The following is a 25,083-nucleotide window of genomic DNA, read 5'->3' as shown; positions in this document are numbered from 1 at the left end:
AGGTTTGACAAAGAAGAAATACATGTGCCAGATCAGAGCCAAGCTGTTGTACTTCTCCCAAAGTGCACCTGACAGTTTTGCTGTTGCAGAAGGGAACTTCTACAGTTAGTGTAGAGGTCATAAGAAGGTCTCGCATGTCAAGGGAAGTTATTTGGCCTTTGCCCTGCAGCAAGTGGAGAAAAACCACAGGAGGGCTTTAAACGTGCAGCAATTGGTCATCTCTGTACATCAGAAAGATGTCTCAGCTGCACCCCTGACTTCTATGACATCATCCCCACCAGGGCTGATCTCAAGCTCCTAACAGGACCCCCTAAGTAAGGAGCGAGAAAGAGATGTCTGTTGCACACCATTGGGCAGGATTTCTACTACACACACCACCAATAAAGAGGAAGATCTAAAAGCCTCTTCCCAGACAGGAAAAAAAATTACAAGAAAAATAGCCAGGCACCTTAAACCATGTGCTTTCCAAGCTAGAAGCTAGAAAATATGCAATTTCATCTACAGGCTGGTTAGAGAAATGTGATGTCATTCAGTATCTTCCTATCATGCTATTTCACCTCAGTTATTGTGGTAAAAGAAAACTATTGGTGATATTCACCACCTTAAGAATTCACTCTCAAGACCTCCTTTGAGGAAATATATAGAACATCATACTAAAGACCAACTGAATCTGAAAAAGACTTCAAGGTAAGAATAAAGACTAATAATAAAAAATACATAGTTTTTAACCTAGATAGATAATGATGCCATGACTGGGAACTTTGTCTGATTCTCTAAATAAGACTCAAGAGAGAGTCGTTCTGCAAGGAAACACCCAATGCAAGGGAAGCAAAGAACAAGAGAAAAGCATTCTGAGGTCTCACTAGAGAGTCTAACAGTTCTGTGGTGGGCAGAAGGAGGAACTTCTGTGAAGGAAAAGCTAGGATCTGGCTTTCATAGAAAAGTGGAAACATAACTAGCCAAAAGTCAGTAAAATTGAGTCCTAGGGTCTGTCCTGCCTCCGCCTCTCCAGCTCTGGCACTACAAGTGTATGCCATCCCGGTTCTCTTTGACATGGGTGCCAGGCGTTGAACTTACATCATTGTGCTTGCACAACAAGTACACTACATTTCAGCCACCTCCCCGCAAGCCCAAGAGAGAGATGGCTAGGCCATTAGCATGGGTTTACTCAACACTAATGAAAGAACAAGCCTAATCACAGGAAATTGCCACATTCTAAATCTCATTGGATCATGTTCTGTCTGTCTACTGCATTCAGTTCTGCATGTTCCTCCATCTCTCACTGCCAGCGTAGGGTAGACATGAAGGTGAGGACTTTGGAACTCAGCTCACAAAAGGAGAAGTTGGAAACTGGGCATATTTAATGGGAAGAGGAAGACACTACAGGGAGATAGGGCATGTGTCTCCAAGTATTTTCAAAGTCTGTGCTACAGAGGGTGAGCCAGAGGGATGGAAAAAGCACCAGCAATTGGAAGCTACAGGGGACCAAGTTTAGTTCAATGTGGCCAAAATGTTCTCCCAATTAATGGAGTGAATTAGAGTCAGGAAAGAGAATGTCTGCAGAGACAATGCCGAAGGTATTCTCCCTCTGTGGGAGAATTTGTGTGAAAGAACTGTTAAAATCACTTCCAATTCAGTTTCTGTGAATTTCTAGCTTTCTCATCCCTCACAGGATAGGCCCAATCAGCATTTCAATGATTAAATGATTAAAATATTAGTACATTACATAACTCTCCCTCCTCTCTCTCTCTCTCACTTCGTTGGTGGCCAAAATAGTAGCTGACTGTTATGGAAACTGAATTTTAGAAGCAAAGAATACATTTATCTAACTGCTGATAAGAGGATTGTCAAGTTGTCTGGATGATTTAGAATTAGGAATGTTTTGGTCAGTGGGAGGATTTTCTCAAGAATAGTCACTCTTAACAGAACATGAAAAGTCGTCAATGTCTGCTTTAGAACAACCAGGCAAACTTTTCATGTGAGGTCTTGGAAATTGAAAAAGAAGGTAATAGAGAACCATCAGCTGTAACAATTTAAAAATTAGACTCTGATGATGAAGCCAGAGTCAGACAGATTGGGGCTTGAATGCTGGTTTAACCCCACACTACACTACATAGGTCGGGATGGGGCTTGAGTACTGGTTTAACCCTACACTACACTACATAGGACGGGAGGGTGGGGAGTGGTGGTGCAAGTCAGTTGACCTGTTTCTCACATTGACTAGTATGGAGAATGGAGCATGTTCATGGCACCTACTTTCATAGGGCTATTGGGGAACTTACGAGAGACTGTGTACCATCACACTAATCAGTTTGGCAGGATTGGGGTACACAGCCACTCACTCTTCAGATGCATAGATGGTGGGAGAGAAGTTGGAGGGACAAGAGGATAGAAGAGATGTAGCTCTCCATTACCAGAGTAAGCCAGAATGCATTTCTTTTCTCCAGAAGTTTGAAACAGAAGGCAGGCTTACTGCTGAGTGTGCCTAGAAGTGAAATTCCACAGAAGGGACAAACACTATGCTTAGCACACAATAATGTAAATATGGCAAAGTCATAGTGTGTTCAAGGAGATACTTCACTTCAACAAAAGATGATATTAAAATAAATAAAATGAATAAAAAATTTCACCAGAAACTGCTGAAATTCTAGTTCCCGTGTTTGAGCAAGTAAAAAATAATGCAAATATAAAGAAGGGTTTTTAGAAAAATTTCAGTTGCCCCTCAAAGTGAACTAGTAATGATATTTGGAATTTACTAAGAAGCCATAAAGCAGGGCCAGAAAGATGGCTCAGTGTGTAAAGGCATTTACCACTGAGCCTGATGAACTGAGCCTGATTCCCAGGACCCAGTGGTAGAAACTGACTCTCACAAGTTGTCCTCACTGCACACACACACACACACACACACACACACACACACACACAGGGAGTAAATAAATATAATAAGATCTTTTTTAAAAAGAAATCATAAAATGAGGAACATTTGAGGGCTTAATACATTTCCATAGAACACAAGTTGGTGTGTGTGATCAGGACACTTTCCTTGCTAGAAATAACCCTCTATAAGACAGCAGAGAAGATTCCCTGCTTTTAACTCAGAGAGCACAGGCATACCCCACCTATGTGCAGAGAAAATGATCCTTTTACAAGAGTTGGAGCTAACTTTTTTCAGTGTATCCAAGATCTCACAAAATCGTTTTTTTTTTTTTTTTTTTTTTTTTTTTTTTTCTAAAGACAAGGAAATTAGTATCTGTAGCTAGTTTGTGCTGCTCAGTGTCTCAACTGGCAGCAGTTTCTTTCTCCTTCGTGTGGGTCCCGGGATTGACCGTCAGGATTGGCAACAAGTGCCTTTACCCTCTGAGCTGTCTTACTGGCCCTCCTGATGACCCTCTTAAAATGATTTCACTTGACATTGCAAGCACTGTACTGAAAAGGGGCTCTCCTAAAGCAACAGCAGCAATAAAAACCAACCAACCAAATGAAAACCAATCCTTGCTCTCGTCCACAGAGGACAGTATTCTATATTACAGAGAAGTTAAGAGAAAGGATTTTGAGGTTTTTTACCTCAAAGAAATTATAAATAGGTAGATGAGGAGACAGGCTTATCTGGATTTGAACATAAGGCAGGAAATGAAACCGTCACACAATCCTCTCCAAATATGTCCAATTTTATGTGTCACATTAAAAATTTAAGAGGAATCTCAAATCCTAGACTGCACTCCACACAAAATACGCCAGAATGTATATGTGGGGAACCCAGGCAGCTATACTTTCTAAAGGTTTCCAGTTGATCTCAATGTGTAGAATGGATGAAGAGTCACTCTGAGCCAACCTCTGCAATTCCAGAACAATCAAAGCCAGAAAGCTTGAGGCCAGCCTGATCTACTTAAAGAGACCATGTCTTAAAAAAAAAAAAAAAATCCAGTAGTTAGGATGCTGCAGCTCAGATGTAGAATGCTTGTCTGGCATTGAGTTGGTCATGGATTTGTTCCCCATCACCATAAAAAACTCACTATATTTGAGTGCCTTTTCAGAAGGATAGAACTTTTCTAATTCTTCAGAAAAAACAATGGCACAAATTGGTCATGAAGGTTTGATTTTTTTAAGGACACAAAGTTGGGTGGGTAGGGAAGGGAGGTAGATCTGGTAAGAGTTGAGTAGAGGGGTGAACATGATCAGAATATGTTGTAGAAAAGTCTCAAAGAATTACTAATAAATAAACACAACAAGAAAATGAGATTCCAATGACATACTAAGAATTTTCTCTTTGTTACTAGTAGAATAATTAATTTTAGAATTAAAATAAAATATTCTAAGAAGTAGGATTATAGATGATTTATTTCTTTTTCATTTTTCCCCCTTGGTCCAAATAACAAGAGGTTCTATAATCAATATAGAATTTGTGTATAAAAATTTAAGGACTAAAAGAAGATTAAGAAAAAAGAAAAAAAAACTCAGGACATCTGTTCTCAAAAAAAGAAAGACTCATTACAAATGAAGATCACAATAGAGAAATAACAGCTCAATAGAGAAAAAAATAGTATTTGTTTCCATCCAAAACTAATTACATAACACAAAATTGTTACTGCAGAATTAAAAGTCTTCATTTAAACTTGGCTGATTTTGCAAACATGTGACGCATAAAACAGGCCAACATCTTGAGGAAGGAGATAGTATTTGTTCCATTCACTGAGTGTCACGTTGTTCTCCTCAGCTATAAGCTGAGGGAGGGGATGAGCCCCGCCACTGTGCGTGGGTGCTGATGCTGCTCAGTACATTCTGTTCTGGATACGGGGAAGTGTAATGTAAATATACATGCACGAATCCACTTACAGACACAGAAGATTGCAGAGGCACAAACGGAATTACTTACTTGTTATGTTTTCTTTTTTATAATCTGAGGGGGAAAGGATAAAAATTGATTTTAAGTAAGTGTTAAGTTATCTCCTAGACCCTTGAGCTACCGCTAAGAAATGCGACTTTCCCTGCCAGCGTTTTAATGAGTGATAGAAAAGCATTCGAATGTGAAGAGTGCATCTTTGAAAGTAAACTAGCTGTTAGGGGAACATCGTCCTTACAAAAGAAATTCACAAAGCACCATGCAGTGGCTCAGGGTTTTGTTTTGTGAGGTCAGCGTTTTCAAACATGTGGCTTATTTTCTGCATGCTTAAAAAATGTGCATCGCTGGCTAAGAAAGAGGATTATTTATTCGTTTACGCCATTCTGCTGACAAACTATGAGATGTTTCTTAGCCATTTTCCCATACATTCCAGAAAATGTTACACTCATAGAATCCCCTATGAAATAAAGCAAGATCCAAGCAGCAGTTAACAGTGCCCTTTGATTTATTTGAAAACAAATGAAATGCATCTTTATGCTAACCTCTATAATCAGGGCAATATTAGGATTCTGCTATTACGCGTGTGGAGACGGCAAAGCAAAAAACATTAGAACGGCCTAGAAAGCCTAAAAATGTTAGGAGTTTTAAGTACACACCTTACTTTACTCAAAACAGTAAATTTTCCTTAACTTCCAAAGTCCGGAGGGAATTCTTTGTTACCTAAATATGACAGTCTTGTGCAGGCCATGGGGTCTCGGTGCATGCTGGGAAGCTTGCTGCAGTCTGGCACCGGAAGGAGGTGCATCCCTGAGCTGTAGAGTCCTCGGTGGGTCTTTCCTTCCATTACCAGCCATTCTTTTGCACAGAAAAGCTCCTTTACTGCCAAGCAGTACTCTCTGAAATGTTGAAAGGCGAGCAAGACTTGATGAATCATAACTAAGGACAAATTTGCAGTGAGACTTAAATTTTGTATTCTTGAAGCATCATCACACCGTTGTGTCATTGCTTATAAAAGTCTTTTTGAAATGACTCTTTTTGATGTAAATAATACAAGACATGATAGTATGAGGTATACTGTACTGTGAGAGGTAATACTATTTTTTTTTTAGTTTTTTAAAAATTTGGAATGAATTAAATAAGAGTCCCTGATATATCGTCTCTTGACGTTCATATTAAAAATAAAGGTACAGAGGCTGGAGAGATAGCTCAGAGGTTAAGAGCACTTGTTGCCATTGCAGAAGACCCGGGTTCAGTTCCCAGCAGCCATATGCTGGCTCAGTCATCTGTAACTGTAGTTTCAGGGGAGCCAATAGGCATGGTGAACACACATGCATGCAGGAAAACATTCCTACACATAAAATAAAATCAATAAACCTTTAAAAATTAAAAACAAAGATACGGAAACAAGGTCGATCATTTAAAGAATGTACAAACTAAGGGGCACGGGCTGTCACCTCAGGCCTAGGGCAGGGCTTGGGAAAGGCCACACTCTGAACTTCTGCTTGCTCTGTTCGCTGGAATCCAGCAGCAGCTCCAGCAACCACGTACAGGAGCACTCTGGGTTCCTTGGCAGCCCTTCCCTGAGAAGCAGAGTTCTGCCCTGAGGGCATCCCCACTTCCACCTGAGACGCCAGAGGAATGACCCAGTGGGACACTGTTAAGTTTGGACAGGTTGTTGAGCTGAAGAAAGGCTGGCTGGACTAATTGGAATTTGGAAGTTCATTTTTTGTTTAGGCTTACTAGGACAAATTGCATCAAGACAAACCTGAGTAATTCCAAATTAAGATTGTTAGGGCTGATAATAAGAGGAGAAAGTAATTTAAAAGGGAAAATAATTAAAATATGTAAGGGCTTGGGTGCAGCCCAAGTTTATGTAGCATGCATATGAATGCGCACACGTGCGTGTGCACACACATACACACGCAGAGTATAACAGGTATCCTATGTCCCTATCAAGGAGGGAATTTTGTTCCTGTGTGTGCATATGCACACATTTATCACAGGGCTCTTTTTGTGGTGTGCAAGACACCTTTTGACTGAGCCAGACTTTAATATTTTCTGTAAGTTCAGAGTGCTTATATCATAGTTTGCCATCAATGGTTTAAATGGGAGAAATTTCGTCCTTTTAATCACTTCTTTCGGATGAATGGCAAATTTTGCCAGGCATCCTGTACATAACAGCGTCTTCTTTTGCAAACTGTTGGCATACAGACAAAGAATGGAATTTCTTCCTCATTTTCAAAGTTTTACCTGCAAATGGGCATGGGAGTAGGTACTGCTCCAGGGCCGCACTCCTGGAAGAGGTGCTGGCACAGCAGAGCCTCGGCAGCCGGCCGGCAGAGTGGGCTCACAGCCTTCAGTTCACTCCACGCAGTGTGGATCAGCAGCTCTTGGGCCTCCTCAGGGTCCGAGTAGGAGGTGTTGAAAAAGACAAGCGCATCTTTGGCCAGAACTGTATCGCACACCTCTCCTCTGTACTGGGCGCAGTAGCCTTTGCTGTCTCTCTGGGATTTACTGAAAGAAGTGATGAACCGCATAACCAGTCATACGCAATTTCTTGGCATCCTTTCTGCCTCCACCACCTCTCACATTGGCATCACGGAAATAGGGAGAAACTGTCCTGGCAAACGTGTTGAAACATTGCATCCGAATATTCTCCCCGTTTCCAGCAGCAACAGTGTCATTTCTAGATACCTCGGGCTGTGGAAAGCTTTGGAAAGGATCATGAGCTGAATGAATTCGGGCATTTTGTTTGTTTGTTTATACTGTACACAGAATGATTGTTCTCACTACCGTCAGCTCACACACTTCTTGCACATAAACTGATATAATCCAAGAAAGACATTAATTGTGATGGATAACAGATGAGAGAACATATCAATTGTTCCCATGGGAAAAGTCGGCAGCTTTAAGAACAATCTGTATGTTACCGTAGCTAAGTACCCGAAATGGTTAGTACATTCCCATCTTGGCTATGTCACTCATAGACTGACAATTATTGAATATTTATCATGTGTAGGCACCATCATGGTCTTCCATATTCTTATGGTTTCTGTAAGATCTCAATCGCTAACAGGATGGAAAACTTCAATCATATTTCTCATTTAAATGTATACTATTAATTTTAGATATTTACTATTAAGACTTAGCTTTTCATTACCATTGGATAGAAGATTTCGAGTAAGGAAATTCACTGAAATTTGTGAACTTTTAAATGGTTAGGGAACACTATTGGAGCTTGAAAAATTGATACTCTATAAATCAACACTGTCAGGTCTTTGAAACAAACCCATTAGACAAGACACAATGAATCCAAATAAAATCATGTTTCATGGGATAGTTTCAGTTTGGATTGGTCATTTACTAATTAGCCAGCAAAATCATTCATGTACCATTTAATTCATGGGAGATATTTAAAATAAAAACCCCTGAATAAGAAAATAACCCACTTAGTGAATGCAGTCTGTGGCGGCACTAAGCAAAAAAAACAGAGTCGTGGTTGTTGTAGCTCAAAAAGAACAGACTAATAACTAATGAGCAGAAGTAGCTCATCCTGGTTTGCCATGGGTCTCATATTGTTACATCTTGGTAAAATGAGAGTGAATAAGAGGAAAAAAACCCAAACCCTGAACCCTGTAAAAGATGAATAATTCTCACAATGTCTCTGACCTCAGGATGACTCTTCCAGGTTCTAATGTTGAGTGTTAACTACTGAATGAAGCGAATTTTGTTTTTCTATGAACACTGAAATATAACATACGTTGGTGATTTTCCTTTGACTGCACAGACAATACATCTTTTTGGAAAAGAAAAAGAAAACCAATAAACATGGTCTCAGAAATAAGGAATTAGTCATCGAAGAATAAAAGAGCAAAAGAGGGGAGTTGAACAGGTTTTGAGTAAAACCTTTAGATAGCACACATACGCTTTGATTAGGTTCACAGCCCAAGCAAACTAATATGCATTATGTATATATACATTATTAATGTACATATATATAGATAGATATAGAGATTATCTATATCTATATAATATATAATTGGATGGTCGGGAGGTAAAAGAAGAATGGGTGCCATATGCAACATTAACTTGTAAGTTTATGTAATATAATATAGATATTATATTAATGTATATATATATATATAGAGAGAGAGAGAGAGATGACCCCTCTATCTACCTACCTATGAACTGCCTAGTTACAGTTTTAACATTTTAACTTTTTAACTTTTTCCCCTTTTTTTGGAAGATATTTATAAAACTCAAATTTTACACAGCTATCAGATTTTAGATCTCAGAAATGGATGCAGCCGGGCGGTGATGGCGCACGCCTTTAATCCCAGCACTCGGGAGGCAGAGCCAGGCGGATCTCTGTGAGTTCGAGGCCAGCCTGGTCTACCAAGTGAGTTCCAGGAAAGGCGCAAAGCTACACAGAGAAACCCTGTCTCGAAAACCCAAAAAAAAAAAAAAAAAAAAAAAAAAGAAATGGATGCAAAGTGAATTATTTAGTTCAGAGATTTTCTAAATCTATCATTAAGTAATAATAATAAAAATGCTGAATGGTGCCCCTAGCAAAAACTGGGAGTTGAGGTGAATAGAAAGCCCGCGGCGCCCCCCCCCCCACGTGTTTTCTGTGGACTTTTGCACTGCCTATTTGAAGCTGTGTGTCTCTAGCACAGTTTCTGCACTGACAGGGAAGTCTTATGGGCAGCTGGTTCTGCTGCTCTTTTGAACAGTGGGGCAGAGGCCACAGAGCTCTATTTACAGAATGCTGATTATTCTGGACTGGTAGAGATCTGGGACAGGCACCAAAGCTACACAGAGAAACCCTGTTTAAAAAAAAAACAAATAAATAAATAAATAAATAAATAAATAAATAAATAAATAAATAAATAGAGAGATAAATAAATAAAAATAAAATAAAAACAAAATAAAAGACCATCTCTTAAACTTACAAGTTAATGTTGCATATGGCACCCATTCTTCTTTTACCTCCCGACCATCCAAACCTGGTCATGCACCTTCTGTAGTGACAAGAATGGGTATTTGGTCCCAGACCCCTCCTTTGCCTTCTCTTATGAAGGACGGCCCTGAAGTCCAATGGAACATTCATGCGATTCTTCCTCCCTTTTCTCTCCACTAAAGCATGTCTGAATCACATTTTGAAATACTACCTTCCCGTTTCTGTAAAGGAGGCACCATCTCTTCCCTTTGAACTTTGTCCAAAGGCATATACAGAGGCCCAGCTATGTCCTGTTTGGTTTATGATGGCCCTCCTGGAGTGGAGGTACACCTGATAGCTGTCCCTCTCCTTGGATCTTCCCTTACATAGCAACTGTCGCATTTCCCCTACAAAGGTGACAGCCGAGGTTCTGAGCCGTTTTGTCTTCAAAGCAGCTGCCTGTTGTCTGTACATGATTCATCTGCTAAGCCAGAGACCAGCAAATACACCTCCAGACCTGTCAGATTCAATTCTTAAAGAAATACCCAGATTCAAAAATTGATAATATTTTACAACCTTGGAATATGATCAACTATAGCTACTCATAATTAGATGTACTTAAAACCAATTTAAATGTTCACATATGTGTACCATGAGGGGCATGATGAATGACAAAGTAGCAGATGAATGACATTTTTCAGTCTTTTGTTTAAGCAAAATTTTCTTTTTAACTAACACTTAACTGACAGAAGTTTTGTATAGTGTGTACGACATGATACTTTGAAATTTGCATGTATCATGGAATGGCTAAGTTAAATTAATAAACATGTGTTATCTCAGATACATATTACGATTTGTGGTAAGAACACTTAAAATCTACTTAGTGAATTTCTTTTAAAGAGTGCTACATTGTTATTAACACTAGTCAACACGTCCTCAGAAAAGTCTCTTTAACCTGTTCCTAGATATGGCTGCATTCATATTGTTCATATTTTAAAGTTTATACTTTTGTTTTACAGACTTTTTATTTTCCCCTGAGAGCTAAGAATGATACCTACATTTTAAGAGGTTGTAAAAACTTGAAAGAATATTTAGATACATGAAAACGACATGCGTGTCAAGTGTTGTCCACAAATGAAGTTTTATTTGAAAAGAAGCCACTGTCCTTGTTGATACACTTCCCATGGCTGTTTGGTGCTAAACCAACAGGCTGAGCAGCCTTAGCAATGTCTGTGTGGCTCCCTGGGCGAACATATTAATATCTGACCCTTTACAGAAAATGTTAGCCAACCTCCGCTCCAGCATACCGATCAAATGTCACTTAGCTGAACTGCCAAGCGCAATGTTCTCAGTGAGGAGGACATGACCTCTGGTGCTTCCTGTGAGCAAAAGCTAAGAGCTGTTTTCTATACAAAATGCACCAGAGTATACAGAAGAAACGCTTTTTATTAAAAACCAAAGAAATGGAGAAAATTGATTTTGTCTCTCCCAGAAGCGGAGAGAAAGAACATGATGAGGTTGAGTGGGTAAGGAGGTAGGGGAGTAGCTAAGAGGAGCTGGGAAACAGGGAGAGAATGTGATAAAAAAAAAATACCACATAAAATTCTCAAAGAACAAATAAAAATAAATATAGATACATTTATAAACTAAAAATGAATAATGCCAGTCCTTTAGACAGGTATTTTATATATCATATATTTGTGTATAATAGGTTATATTCTTCATATACAGAAATATCAGAATTGAACTGTAAATATATTTTTGCATCCTGCATTTTTGCCTCAAGCATATTATAAACCTTTGCCTGTGCCTTAAGAAAAAAAAACAGAGCTTCTAATCAATTTCCTTTATCAGTAGATACATATAATGTTTATATGTTATATCTATGAGTGTCAGCAGTTGTGACTAGTCTTCGTAAATCTTATTATTTCATTAGAATAGATTTCTAAAAGTGGATGTTTTTGTCTACAGATACAACCATTTTAAGACTAATAAAAATTTCTAAGTTGAAAATTATAAAACCAGCGATTTTTCTCACTATCATCAGAGTTTGAGAGTGTTTACATTATCACAAGAGAAAAGTAGATGGGGTGGTTTCTTTTTATTTTTTGAGATGTGGTCTCACTTTGTTGCCTAGCCAGCCTCAAAACTTCACACCCTTCTGTCTCAACTTTCTGAGGCTTGGGATGACCTGTGTTGTTACCACATCCAGTTAGAAGTTATTCTTTGATTAGCATTTATTTATCTACTAGCATGCTTAAACTTCTTTATTTGAATTCACTTGCATGAAGATGATCTATGTCTATTCTTGAAGCCCTTGGAATTTATGATTTCAGTATTAATGCTATCTTACAATTAATTTTTATGTGCAGGAAAATATAAATCCTCCAGGGGCATGGGACAGTAAAATTGGTTTTGTGTCTCGATTTCTAATATATTCCCAGGAATAGAGTACTTGGTTGTAACAGAGGCATGAAGAACAGTTATGTTAACAGGCATGGGAACAAAAGGTGGCGTGTGTGTCTTATTGCCAAATGGTTTGTGTTTCAGCTCATACCGTGCTCACATCATATGGCCCTTCAGTAGACACTGGGCTTCACTGCTGAGTTCTTCACTGCTGAGAGGGGTCAGTCTACTGCCTCTACGAACTGTGAGAACCACTTAAGAACTAACAAGTCACCTCACAGCAGAACAGTACAGCTGTCTATCAGAGATGAGATTTAGAAGGAACCACATGTTATTGTGCATCGAGTTATTTTACTCCATGGAATTCAAATCAGTGTCTAGATTTTATATTCTCAGTTTCTAGTCCCCTTGGTAAGACACTGCTGTGCAGTGGTTGTGAGTCTGAGTTCTGGAGTCTGTCTGTCCAAATGTTGATGGAGGCCTATCACTTTGTGACCTGTGTCTAGCAACCTTTGCTGCATCTGGTACCTTGTATGGAAAAGTATGAATAATAATAATACCTCTCCCTAAAATCCCTGTAATGTTAAAATGAGAACAGGTATCATAACACTAACTGCAATGGCCATTATTGATATTATGGATTAATCATTTGTACTTATACTACACCATAGAATTTTTAAAGCTTTTGAGGTTTGTTTAATCACTTGTTTTTTGGTTTTCCAAGACAGGGTTTCATTAAGCCAAAGCTGGTTTTGAACTCTGATCTTTCTGGTTTTGTGTTCTATGTCTGACAAGTAGACAACACCATACCTGGTGAATTGTTTGATTGGTATTTTTTTTCTTTCATTTGCTTGTCTTGAGACAAAGTGTCATGTAGTACAGTTTGACCTCAAATTCATTATGTAGCCCAGGCTGTCCTCAAACACACTATGCAGCCAGCCCAGTCTGGTCTTAAACTTTTGGTCCTCCTGACTCAGCCTTTGGGGTTCTGATATTAGAGGCATGAACTTCTATGCTAGGTTTTTATGAAAGTCAATTTAATATAAAACACTATAGATAAAAACTTTTATAAGTTGATATTTTTTAATCTTTTGGAAAAAGACAAGAAGGAGAGTTTTGGAGTGGGTCTTGAGTTGCATTTCAAACTTGCATCATTTCTACCTGAGTGAGTTTCTAGTGCAAAGAGTTTCTTGGTTTCTTTTCTGAAAATGGAGACAATCATGGTCCCTATGTGACAGGGATATCTTGAGGATGTAAATAACTTGTGTAGAGCATCTGACACACAGTAAATATTCATTTGACATTAGTTACCTTTATCTCTATTTTTCATAATCTTATAAAATAGTAAATGGCTTTAGACATTAAAAATGTTCAAAAAGTTTATAGTGCTCAGTAGAAAAATCATTGATGCATCGCATAAAAACCCCAAGTGACATGAAACAGTGGAATAATAATGGATTCTTACCTCCACTCTGGTAACAGGAAAGGAAGTGTATGCCCATAGGAAACCACAGACAAAGAAAAAGAACAGAGGAAAGTTAGCACACACTCATCTGACAATTCAACCACTAAAACCAAAGGTTCTGAGAAGTTCTCTGCTTCTACTGGGAGGCGGGAGACTACAGGTGGAATTGGGGGAGACTGAGACAATACTGTTCCCCAGAGTTGTAATCTTTTCAGGTGTTGGTTGCCATGGGCACCACGAGTCACACATGAAAGAAAATACCCATTTCATCAAATTTTGCAATTAATTTAATAAATAAGGTAGACAGGCAGATAGGAAAATAGAAGAGATGACAGATAGATAGATAGATGGATAGATAGATAGATAGATAGTAGATAGATAGTAGATTAGATAGATAGATGGTAGATAGATAGATGATAGTAGATATAGATAGATGATAGATAAATAATAGATGATAGATAGATATGAATAGATAGATGGTAGATATTAATAGGTGTTACTGGCACTGGGATGTGGTTTCTAATCACTAGCTGTATTATTATTAGTCAGAGAAACTGCAGCGGCAGCACAGAGGACTGAGTGTCTATTCAGGAAAGCCATTTGCTCTTTCCTCTAGAAGTCCTCTTCTCTTTTGATTTAAAGGAACTAGAACAGAGGAAGAAGGGGAGCTAGTTGTACAACAGCAGCAGGCCACATTTCATCTGTTCCCCCAAGGTCCTGAAAGAATGGTTGCTCATCAGTGGGTGGAACGAAGCAGAGGAATGTCAAAGTGGATGATAAGACTGGAGTTTAAACTAGAGTAGATTGTGGTGGTATTTTACTTGTACTGAAATGTGATTTTAATTGTATGTTAATAAATAAAGTTGCCTGGGAGTCAGAGTTTTAGAGCCATAGCAAGTGCGTGGCGGTGGTGGCGGTACATACAGGCAATGACAAGGCAGTCACGTGTTTAGGTTTACAACCAATGAGAAGGCAGAACAGCTAGAGTATAAAAAGGCATACACACAGGAAGTAGGCCCTTTTTTTCGGAGAGCTCTCTTGGCTGAAGCAGGATAGCTGAAGCAGGAAGGGTAAGGCTCTTAGTTCTGACCTCTTGGCTTTCTTCTCTGAATCGGCTCTGTGTTTCTTATTTAATAAGATGGTTGGTTACATCTACAGTAGATTGCTGGTGTTCATTCTTAAACATCACCTAAGAGTTGTAGAATCTGCCTAAAAGCTTGGAATGGATTTGGTTCCCCAAAGGAAAAGAAGATTTTAGAAAGCGTCATTTCTTTGGTCACTGGGGACCAAGTGCATGTCAAGTCTAGACTTCAATACACTGGTTGCACATGTCATCTTGAGACTTTGCCATCTCGCTGTTTCCTCTTGAACTTATGAGCCATTCAAGCTTGTTCTGAGATTCACAATAAACACACACACACACACACACACACACACACACACACACACACACTTTTAATACAGATCATGATGCTAGCCAGCAAAGACCTCCAAACTCCTGTCCCTTCCGAATGAATTGCCAATCTGAGAGACAGAAGCCTGCATCCTTCTAGTGCTAAGGGGAGCTGTATCCCTTTAGGACACATCCCCAACTACATCCAGTAATGGGAACTGGCAGGCTCCCGAGAGACCATAAGAGAAGTGTCAAGAGCCATGTAAAGTCTGTGAGATCCATTCCACCAGGGGAGTCACTGGTCAGTCATTTCAGAAATACCTCAGACTTCCTTTCCATTCTGAAAAATAAAATCTGCTAAGTCTTTTGCTGAGTTAGGCAGGTTAGGCGGACGGGTTCTCATTTTTGTTTAAGAGATGTTGCTGGTGATGAGGAGATGGCTCAGCAGTTAAAACACTTGCCAAACGAGAGTGGAGGAGGTTTGGAGCCCTAGACATCGACATAAATGCCCAGAGGGTGTGATGGCTGCCTGTAACTGCTGTGGGATGTTCTGTATGCCAAACGTGTTGCTGATTAGTCAATAAATAAAACACTGATTGGCCATTGGCTAGGCAGGAAGTGTAGGCGGGACAAGGAGGAGAATAAAGCTGGGAAGTGGAAGGCTGAGTCAGAGAGACACTGCCAGCCGCCACCACGACAAGCTGCATGTGAAGATGCCGGTAAGCCATGAGCCACGTGGCAAGGTATAGATTTATAGAAATGGATTAATTTAAGCTGTAAGAACAGTTAACAGCCGGGCGGTGGTGGCGCACGCCTTTAATCCCAGCACTCGGGAGGCAGAGGCAGGCGGATCTCTGTGAGTTCGAGGCCAGCCTGGTCTACAGAGTGAGCTCCAGGAAAGGCGCAAAGCTACACAGAGAAACCCTGTCTCGGAAAAAAAAAAAAAGAACAGTTAACAAGAAGCCTGCCACGGCCATACAGTTTGTAACCAATATAAGTCTCTGTGTTTACTTGGTCGGGTCTGAGGGGCTGTGGGGCTGGCGGGTGAGAGAGATTTGTCCTGACTGTGGGCCAGGCAGGAAATCTCTAGCTACATGTAACCCCAGCCTCAGAAGGCAGAGGCAGGGGATCCCCAAAGTAAGCTGGCTAGCAAGACTAACTAAATTAGTGCACTAGGGGTTTGAGCGAGAGACCCTGCTCCAGTGTGTACAGAGGAGGTGCAATGAGAATAGATCCTAATATCAACTTCAAGTCACCATTTGTGCATCCACACACGTTCACCTACACACCTGTAGGACAAAAATACATGGAACACAGAAAAAGTAATAAAGAGAGAGGTAGGGGGTTGCTAATCCTTTCCACAAACTTTGACTTAATAATTAGGATTTAGATTTTTCTGAATTGTAGAGAAGCAAGCAGGGACTCCTTAATGAATGAAAACTCCCAAAGGCTCTCTCGACAATTCTTCACTATTCAGGCAGAAGCATGTGGGAGGGGGCAACCGGGAATTTCTGTGATGAGGAAGAACAGAGACATATTCTACGAGCAGCTGAGCAGGCAGATACTGACCCATGAGGAATCTGAGGTCATGTGTGTAATGATGCCCCCACTCTAAATTACTATGGGGTCCTTATCAGCTTGAGCAAATGCCAAAGAGGACCCAGCCACAGCACCTGAGAGGAGAAGCGGCTGAGATACACTTCCGGGTCGACGACAAGTGTGCACAGAGAAGCGACGACAATTCAAGGGTGACCCTAAGAAAATTGGGGGTGCCCTCACTCACCGAGTGCCTCTGTGTTTCTGTAACAAAGGTACAGAAGTGCCTCTCCACACCCCCCTCTTCTTTCCTCTCCTCTTCTCCTTCCTCTTTCTCCTCCCTCCTATCTCACTCCTCACTCTCCTCTCTTTTTTTTTTTTTTTTCCTGATCTGGATGATTAAGGAACCAGCAATGGAGTCCATGAAACTTGTACTTTATAATAAATTATTCTATTTCCCAAACTAGATGTTTTTTCAATTTCTGAAATTTCCAACATAGTTGCAGTATTTTTTAAATTATCTGGAAAAATCAGTAAAATAATGGTCCTCTTCTGAAACACACATCATTTGTAATGCCAGAAAGCTTCCTGGTTGTGCCTTGTACGTCTCACCGCAGAACATCTGCTAACAATTGAGTGTGGCTATGGGCTAGTGCTCATTTATTCTTTCCCTGTTTGATAAGGGCAAACACAAAGCACTTTGTATCACTCTAAAAACCAGATAATGTTACAATGAAATGCCAGAGCACTTTGTAGAGAAAGATACTCTCTACTTGTTTGTACGAAGTGTGGAATAGTAGGAGGAGGAAGAAGTAACCACAAGTTCATCCCAGTGTTCTGAGATCAAATAAGCAGCTCAGAGCCCTGGAACTCACTGATATAAAAGACGGTCCTAGTTAGCTCTAACTGCCAACTTGACAAGCCTAGAGTCATCTGAGAAGAGATCTCTAATAGTGGAATTGCCTAGAGCAGATTGGCCAGTGGGAGATTATCTTGATAATTTATAGGAGGGACCAGCCCACTGTGGACAGACCATCCCTAGGCAGATGTTTCTGGGCTGCATAAGAAAGCCAACTGAGTATAACTGGCTGGAGACCCAGCCAGCAAGCATTATCCTTCATGGTTCCTACTGTCCTTCCTGGCTGAGAAGTAAGTTCCTGGTCAGAGCCAATGCAGAGACAAGCAGGCCTGTCTGTAAGCTCCTGCCTTGACTTCCCTCAGTAACAGGGGGAACAACTTCCTTTTCTCTCCTAAATTGTTTTGGCCAGGCTATTTGTCACATGACCAGAAATGAAGCTAGAACAAGGACTTACTAATGCCACTGAAAATGGGAAATGCAGCTGTGTGTATCTCTGTGATTATTCTGATCGTCTCTGGCTGATCAAGACCGTGCTCATTCCAAGGATCATGGCTGTCTTGTTCTCTACCCGAAGGCCAAGGGTTCTAGTGACAAAGAGAAGACATCTTGCTAAATACATGCCATCCTGTGAGTTTAAATCATAACTTGAGCCTTTGGGGGTTGTGGTGAAGGGGATCTAAGTTTCCTGGCTCATGGGGAGAGGCTCAGGAACTTTCATGGCTCCTTTTGATGCCTACTATCAGGTGTAAATGTCCCAGAAATAAATGTATTTCTCAGACAACGGGTGAGGGTCTAGGCAACACATGGATGGTTGCTGGGAAAGCGAAGGCTGATCTTTCTTTTCCTTGTCCTTCAAACCCTAGAAATATCATGAGACAAAACCCTAAACACAATGGGTTACCAGTCTTTCCACATCCCATTTTCCTGCTGCTGAGTAAATAACAGAGACAAGGCTTCCAAGCCACAACGGTTGTGACAGGGAACTGATGCAGGGCATTGGGGGGAGGCAAGGCTGAAATAGAAGGCAGCAGGAGCAGAGGTGAGGGGCACTGACGGGAGAGCAAGAGGAGACACTCTATGTGACTGAAGCCCCACTAGCAATGCCACCAGAGGCCATCAGAGTCAGGACCGTCTGGAGAGCAGGTGTCATTCAGCTCCTGGACATCTGAGGAGAGTATGGACATCCTGGCTAGAAATCCGTCCCCTCTCCAACCCCTGAATTAATGTTGTGCTAAAGATCTCTTTTTCATCACAGTGACCTCCCCTCCCTGGAATACTGAGCAAAGCAGAACTCTAGAGTTAGAAGGTAGTTTCTTTGGGATCCCAGAAAGGTCTTTATGAAGCATCCAGCCGCCGTTAAGAAGAGTTAAGGAGAAAATGCCATATAGCCCTGTAAATGAGAGGTCTTAGTCAACCACACTAAGGATACTCATTAGGACTGCCTGGGGGAGAGTGGGAGAAGGTCAGAGAATCAGTAACACCTACCAGAGGGCAGATGAGGAGCTGGGAACAAGGGCAGGTGACTGCACAGGATATGTAGTGATTTCCCCAACAGATGGGCATGGCTCTGACTGGCCATGGCCACTGTAGTCCTTCTAACTCTTTTTCTTTTTTCTTTTCTCTATACTCACATTTCTTTGCTTGAATCCCAACATTGTGCAACATTATGGCCATGCAGAGAGACAGATTCAGACATTTCTCGTGAAGTTCAGAGGAAGGTGTGGAGCCAGGAAGGGCTTGACTTAACGGGGTTGTAGACGAAGCCCTTCCTGCTGCTGTGTGCTCCACCTTGATGGTCCTTTCCCAGCTCTTACAGATCACACTTTCCGGGATAATTTCAAGTCTCACTCCTAGGGACCCATTCTTCCCAACTCTAAAGTGACTTTCATACAATCTTATTGTCAGACCCGTGGACTAGTGACATCATCCCTGGTACCAGTCTTGCTGGCCATTGATTGGTCCTACCGAGGAGACTGATATTCATCAGTCATCTGCATTCAGCTCTGCTGCTACATCAGTTTGAAAACCCTTCTCTGTTGCTGCCTGCCAAGCTAGGCATCACTCCCATCCCTGTCCCGCTGTGGTTTTCTCTGGTCTTTCCTTGCTGGTTATCCTTATCCCTTACCCCTGGACATTGCCTTCTCTATTGACTATCTCATAACTTACGGAGCTCTGTACCACAAGAAGATTCCACTGAGAGGGCAAGGTGGTTGGTTCGGTGGGTAAAAGTGCTTGCTGCACTGACAATCTGAATTCCAGCTCCAGAATGCACATGAAGATGGAAATATAGAATTGGATCCACAGAGTTGTCCTGTGACCTCTACGTACACCATGGCATGTGTACACCCACACACACCACCCTTACACAAACAATCATAATTGTTTAATTTTTTGAAAGAAGATATCACAACATGTTAGGATTATGCATCTCTCTGTTGGTATATTCCATTGTTAATGGAATTGGATCTGGTTCTTGCTGGTTAGGACAGGGACAGAGAGATGCTTCTACTCTGTAAGACATGTGCCAGTTGTGCTCAGTAGCCTTCATAGTTTCTGCAAGATCATGCCATGGAATGAATGTGCTTTTTTGGTGGGGTAGCAATAGCTGTTTTCCTAGGTTCTTTCCTTGTCGCTCATAGTGCTGTCTCTACAACCATCTTGGTATCTATGATGAAGAGGCTATAGATTAAAGATTACCACACTGGGGTCTGGGAGGCCAGCTGGTCTGCTGTGGACAAGAGGAAGGTAAAGAGGTGAAGAATTTGAATATACATTTTTGTAGATAGTGGACCCTAATCTCTATATACCAAATAGTCATTAAGAAAAAAAGCTGAGAGAGAAAGACAGACAGACAGACAGACAGATAGACAGATTTTTTTTTCAACTTTGCATTTGAAATTCTAAAGTCCTGACATGGGGTGACAGCACTCCTGTCATCGGAACAGCATGGCATGGGTGCATGGGCAACAGATTGGGTGAAGAAGTCTAAATTGTGCTTTGATTTTACACACCTTGCAAGAGATACAGAGGTGGTTTCAGGTCCATGGAGGACACAGGCAGCTGAGTAGAGTCATCAAGCCTGCCTTCAGGTCTCAGTGAAGATACACAAGGTGTCCTCACTGTTAAGGCTACAGAGCAGACTCTGTATGGGGATTTGATGATGGACATGGCTGTGCTGCCAAGAGCTAGGACTCTCTAGAAGGTTCCCAAAGGCAGCAAGTCATTCCAGGGAAGTTGTTTGGGTTCTAACTCAGCTAAGAGAGGAAATCACAAGTTCTCCAGCTTTGGACTTGTCTAGATCCAAGATATTGGAAGACACCCCTGAAGTGTGAATCCCTTTCTTCTTTGCCATCTAGGGGAGAGATGGAAGAAGAGGAAACTCTAGCAAGGAATTATCACTGCAAAACCAAGAACTTGTGTAAATGAGACTCTCTGAAGACTGGCAACACTAGTGTTTATCTCTGTCTAGTGGAAGAACAAGCTGAACCAAATCCCGTCAGCTTATACGCCTGCAATACTCCTGTGTAAACGTGCTCTTCCTTCCCACGTGACATACTGGAATCCCAAGCATTTATTAACTAATCCTCCCACTTCAGTGGCACATTCGAGCACTTGCAAGTCTCAATTTTAGTCTGATAGTCCCTCCTCTTTTCTCAGTGCCTATCATTGCTACTGTATTCTAGGCTCACAGAGGAGTCTCCGGCTGGGCATGCTCGCCAGCCTCATGTCACTTCCTTCGTGCTGATTTGCTGAAGGGTGTACTTGGCCATAGCATTCACTTCCTCCTCTACAATGAAGAAATGACTTCCCATTTATGGAGGAATGAATTAACCCAATGCAGGCTCTTTATAAGCTGGCTGCACTTAACATTTCAAATCTGTCTTGCTACTTTCTACCTCCTGGTCTCCAGCACAATGACTAGTTGCCTTCTAAACACACTTCAACCTCTCCATCTCATAGCCATGTCCATCCAAATGGTCTGTCTCCTTTTGAGCTCTCTTGCTTTCCTGTTGTGCAGTCAGTCTTTGTGGGACAGAACAGAGTCTGCGCCAGCATGCACATGGCTGACAAGCTTCCCTTCTTGATGCTGGTCCTTGGAAAGCAAGATCCATTGTTAATCAGTTTTTGTTTCTATTATGCTCCACAGAATGGGCCACAACCATCATATTTAATCAATGCATATAAAGCCCATTATAAACAGCACAGTGCAGTGTAAGTGGTAATCATTTTATTATTCTCTTTAGCATATGAATTCGCTTTTTGGCTTCTTGTCATTGCCTAGATAAATGAACTGATGCAGTGACCAAAGACCTGTAGACAGACAGATCCTCTAAGGAGATGGTAGGGGCAGCCTATTTCTTGCCTTTGTGGACATGTCCCCAAGGTCCGGCCTTGTCTACTGCTCCTTACACTCTTTGGCCTCTACTCATTTTAGATTAAAAAATCGTAGGCACTATTGGGAAGTTCTCCATCAGGGAAGATCAAAGGAATAGTCTGTAATAAGAAACAGCAGGCTCCAGGAGCTGGCCCTGAGTCCTCCAGTGCTGGCCTCTCATGTCAGGCCAACCACCTCTCGACTGGTCCTTGAACAGTAGGACTGCTATGGGTCTAACAAGCCTGGCATTTCCTGATACAAGGATTATTTCCACCTCTAGGAATTCCACAAATGTGCCTAGAAGCCTTTTGAATATTTAACTTTTAAAAATAACCCTTCATAACACAATGTAGATAGCCTAGAAACCCATGTGTCAGCTGTTTCCCATGAACATACCTGCAAGTCCTGCTGTCACATAGATAAACACAGGAAGTGGAAACACACACACACACACACACACACACACACACACACACACACACAGCCATGTGGAAATTGGTTCAGCCATGTTAAATATCTCTCTCCTTTCTGAGAGCCTTGGGAAGTTTGCTTAATCCAGATGAGGGTGGGGGAGGAGGTGTGAAAAGGAAGAAGGGAGGAAAGGAAGAAAGGAACTCAGAAGGGAGAAGGGGTCAAGGGAGGATGGGGCAGAGGAAAGGAGGGAGACAGAAGCAGAGGGAGGGAGGGAGGACTTGTGGATAGGGACAGGGAGGAGATGGGCAGAGGGAAGCAAAATAGAAAAAAGGAAAGAAAGAGAGAAAAAATAAGGTCCTATAAATTGGTATCCCTCATTTGAACGAGAATGTTGAGATTTAATTTTTGATACAACAAAGTTACAGTCTATGTCTCCATCACTCAAGAGTGTCAAATGAACAAGGAATTAGCCTCAAAGGGACTGGGGTGGTAAAAGAGGCTCTAGTCCAGATGTTGTGGAGTGCCAGCTGGCCCTCTCCTGGAGCAGTGCAAACAAGCAGCACCTACCTACTATGCTGACAGTGGCTGCAGCCTTGGCTGTACTGAATTTCTCCCCATGTTTATTGGTGGCGATGCACGTGTAGAGTCCCGGCTTGGTGATAAAGAGCTGGAGTCTTGAGTCAATCACCCGGTCTTTCACACTCTCTTGAATGGACCCTGAGGAAACCTGATGGGTATGAGAGAAATAAAAGGCAGAACTAGATTACCCTTTCCTCATACACCACATTGGTAGTCTAGAAGGATAAAGCATTTCAGTTATGATCAACAGGCATTAGCAAACATAGACACAAGTTCCCTGTCCCTAGGCCTTTTGAGGCTTCAGATACTCAAGCCAGGCCCAGTGTCTCTTCCACTTCCTGCTGCCTGCCAATCAAGATGTAGAACTCTTGGCTCCTTCTCCAGCACCATGTCTGCGTGGACTCCTCCATGCTCCCTACCATGATGATAATGGACTGAACCTCTGAACTGTAAGCCAGGCCCAATTAAATATTTTTCTTTATAAGAGTTGCTGTAGTCATGGTGTCTCTTCACAGCAATAGAAACCTTAGGACACTGGAAGAAGAAAGAAACATGGTCCATCTTTCTCCCAGTAAAAGCCCCAAACCACCAAACATATGAGGAAAGCTATTATGGACTAACCAGGACACACCCCAGCTGCCAGTCATAAGAGTAGACTAGCCCAGCATTTGTCAACCCTGGCTCAAATCAGCAGAACCATCCAGTTGACCCCACAGACTTGTGACCACTAACAGTTATTGTTTTAATTCACTCAGCTTTGAGCTGGTTTGTGAGGTATCAACAGATAACTAATCCGAGCTCCAATGATACTCTTTGTAGGTGCTCCAGAATTTATCCTGTTCTGCAGATAGGAGCAGACAAGATTAAGAGGTTTAGACTTCATAATATCAGATCACTTCTCTATAAATGGACATCATATTGATAGATGTGTAGTAAGAAAAGTTGTTTGTGGGTCCAAGACACTCATACAAACTATGCTGGACCCTTAAACCAGAAGTCAAATGTCCTTAAAAACCCAGATTATCAATATATTAGCATGTAATTGACAAGATTAATTACACAAATGCTTATTCACTAGTCATCATTCCAACTATATAGTTAAGACTGCCTACATTTTCTTTTTTAATTTTTAATTATATTTCATTTATTTATTTTTGCATAAGTGTGTGGGCACACTCATGTCATAGCATGGGTAAGAGGGTGAGTTGGCTCTCTCTTTCCATGGTGTTGCTCTCAAGGATTGAACTTAGGTCATTGAACTCAAGGACTGAACTGGCAGGCACCTTTACCTACTAAACTGTCATCCCACTGACCCAAGACTGTCCACATGTTCTATTCAGCTGAGAGTTAGAACTGTACCCCTGTTGGTCTGACACCAAAGTCCATGGTTTGTAAACATTATGTTCTCTAGTCCTTGAAGAGAAAGCAGATGAGTTGTCATCAAGCAAGCACAATAGCTTGAATCTTGAATGTTTTCAAAACCTCATGCATGAAAGGGCTGGTTGGAAGTCTTGGTAAGGTTGGGGAGCTACAGAAGCATTAGGAGGTAGAACCTAAAAGAAGCTGCATCATCAAGCATGTGGCCTTGAAGGGGATGTTGGACCCCTGCCCCCTCTTTCCTCTCTGCTTCACAGCTGAGGAGAGCAGCCTCGTCCACACACTCTGACAGCCAGACATCCATATGTTGAATCACATCCAAGAGAGAAGGCCAGAGGACTATAACCTCAGACCTCTGAAACCATGAGCCGAGATGAGTCCATCTTCCTTGTTGTGTTGTGTTTCTCGGGCATTTGTCACAGCAACAGAAAGCCAACTCTACAACCTTAACAAATCAACCATCAAATGCCATTGTAAAGACCATGGCTTATTTTGAAATGGCAATTCTTTCTTCTGCTTTCTTAAGCACTATGACACATTTTCAATAAATTATTCATTCATCACTACTATTTAGGTGAGGGGAAAACAATACCAGTTTGAAGGAAATTCAAATGATTGAGGAAAATTAAAGAATTAGCCAATGTTACTTTGTAGGACTAGATGTTGGGCCTAGGTGACATGAGCTTGGCTTCCATGGAATATGTTCCTCAGTATGATGAAGAATGGAAAATTTGAAGAGAGTTCTCTTACTATTTCACATGCTGGCTCTCTCAGACTGGTGGTGGTGGGGGGCGGGCACAGGGAAGGTCTAAGATGTGATCAGCTTTCTTTACTTTTTAAATCTCTTTCTCTTCCTCCTCCTCCTCCTCCTCCTCCTCCTCCTCCTCCTCCTCCTCCTCC

At 41.4% G+C, this 25,083-nt stretch overlaps 1 protein-coding gene across 6 annotated transcripts in view; it reads right to left on the bottom strand.

The window, feature by feature from the left end:
- The window catches only part of Musk (muscle associated receptor tyrosine kinase), a 91,177-nt gene that overhangs the window by 11,543 nt on the left and 54,551 nt on the right, over positions 1–25,083 (bottom strand). For 2 of the 6 annotated variants that reach the window (XM_059255772.1, XM_059255774.1), the window contains 5 exons: positions 22,795–22,954; positions 13,651–13,657; positions 7,091–7,354; positions 5,561–5,736; positions 4,874–4,897 (listed from right to left, as the gene is read on the bottom strand). In XM_059255772.1, coding sequence (XP_059111755.1) covers positions 4,874–4,897; positions 5,561–5,736; positions 7,091–7,354; positions 13,651–13,657; positions 22,795–22,954 — 631 coding nt within the window. The remainder of the gene's footprint in view (positions 1–4,873; positions 4,898–5,560; positions 5,737–7,090; positions 7,355–13,650; positions 13,658–22,794; positions 22,955–25,083) is intronic. The other 4 variants (XM_059255773.1, XM_059255775.1, XM_059255776.1 and 1 more) reach the window with 2 other exon arrangements.

The sequence above is a fragment of the Peromyscus eremicus genome, chromosome 2 (assembly GCF_949786415.1).
Source record: "Peromyscus eremicus chromosome 2, PerEre_H2_v1, whole genome shotgun sequence".
In the NCBI taxonomy this organism is placed as follows: Eukaryota; Metazoa; Chordata; class Mammalia; order Rodentia; family Cricetidae; genus Peromyscus; species Peromyscus eremicus.
The sequence above is the reverse complement of the archived record's forward strand: the minus strand, read 5'-3'. Positions and strand labels throughout refer to the sequence as shown.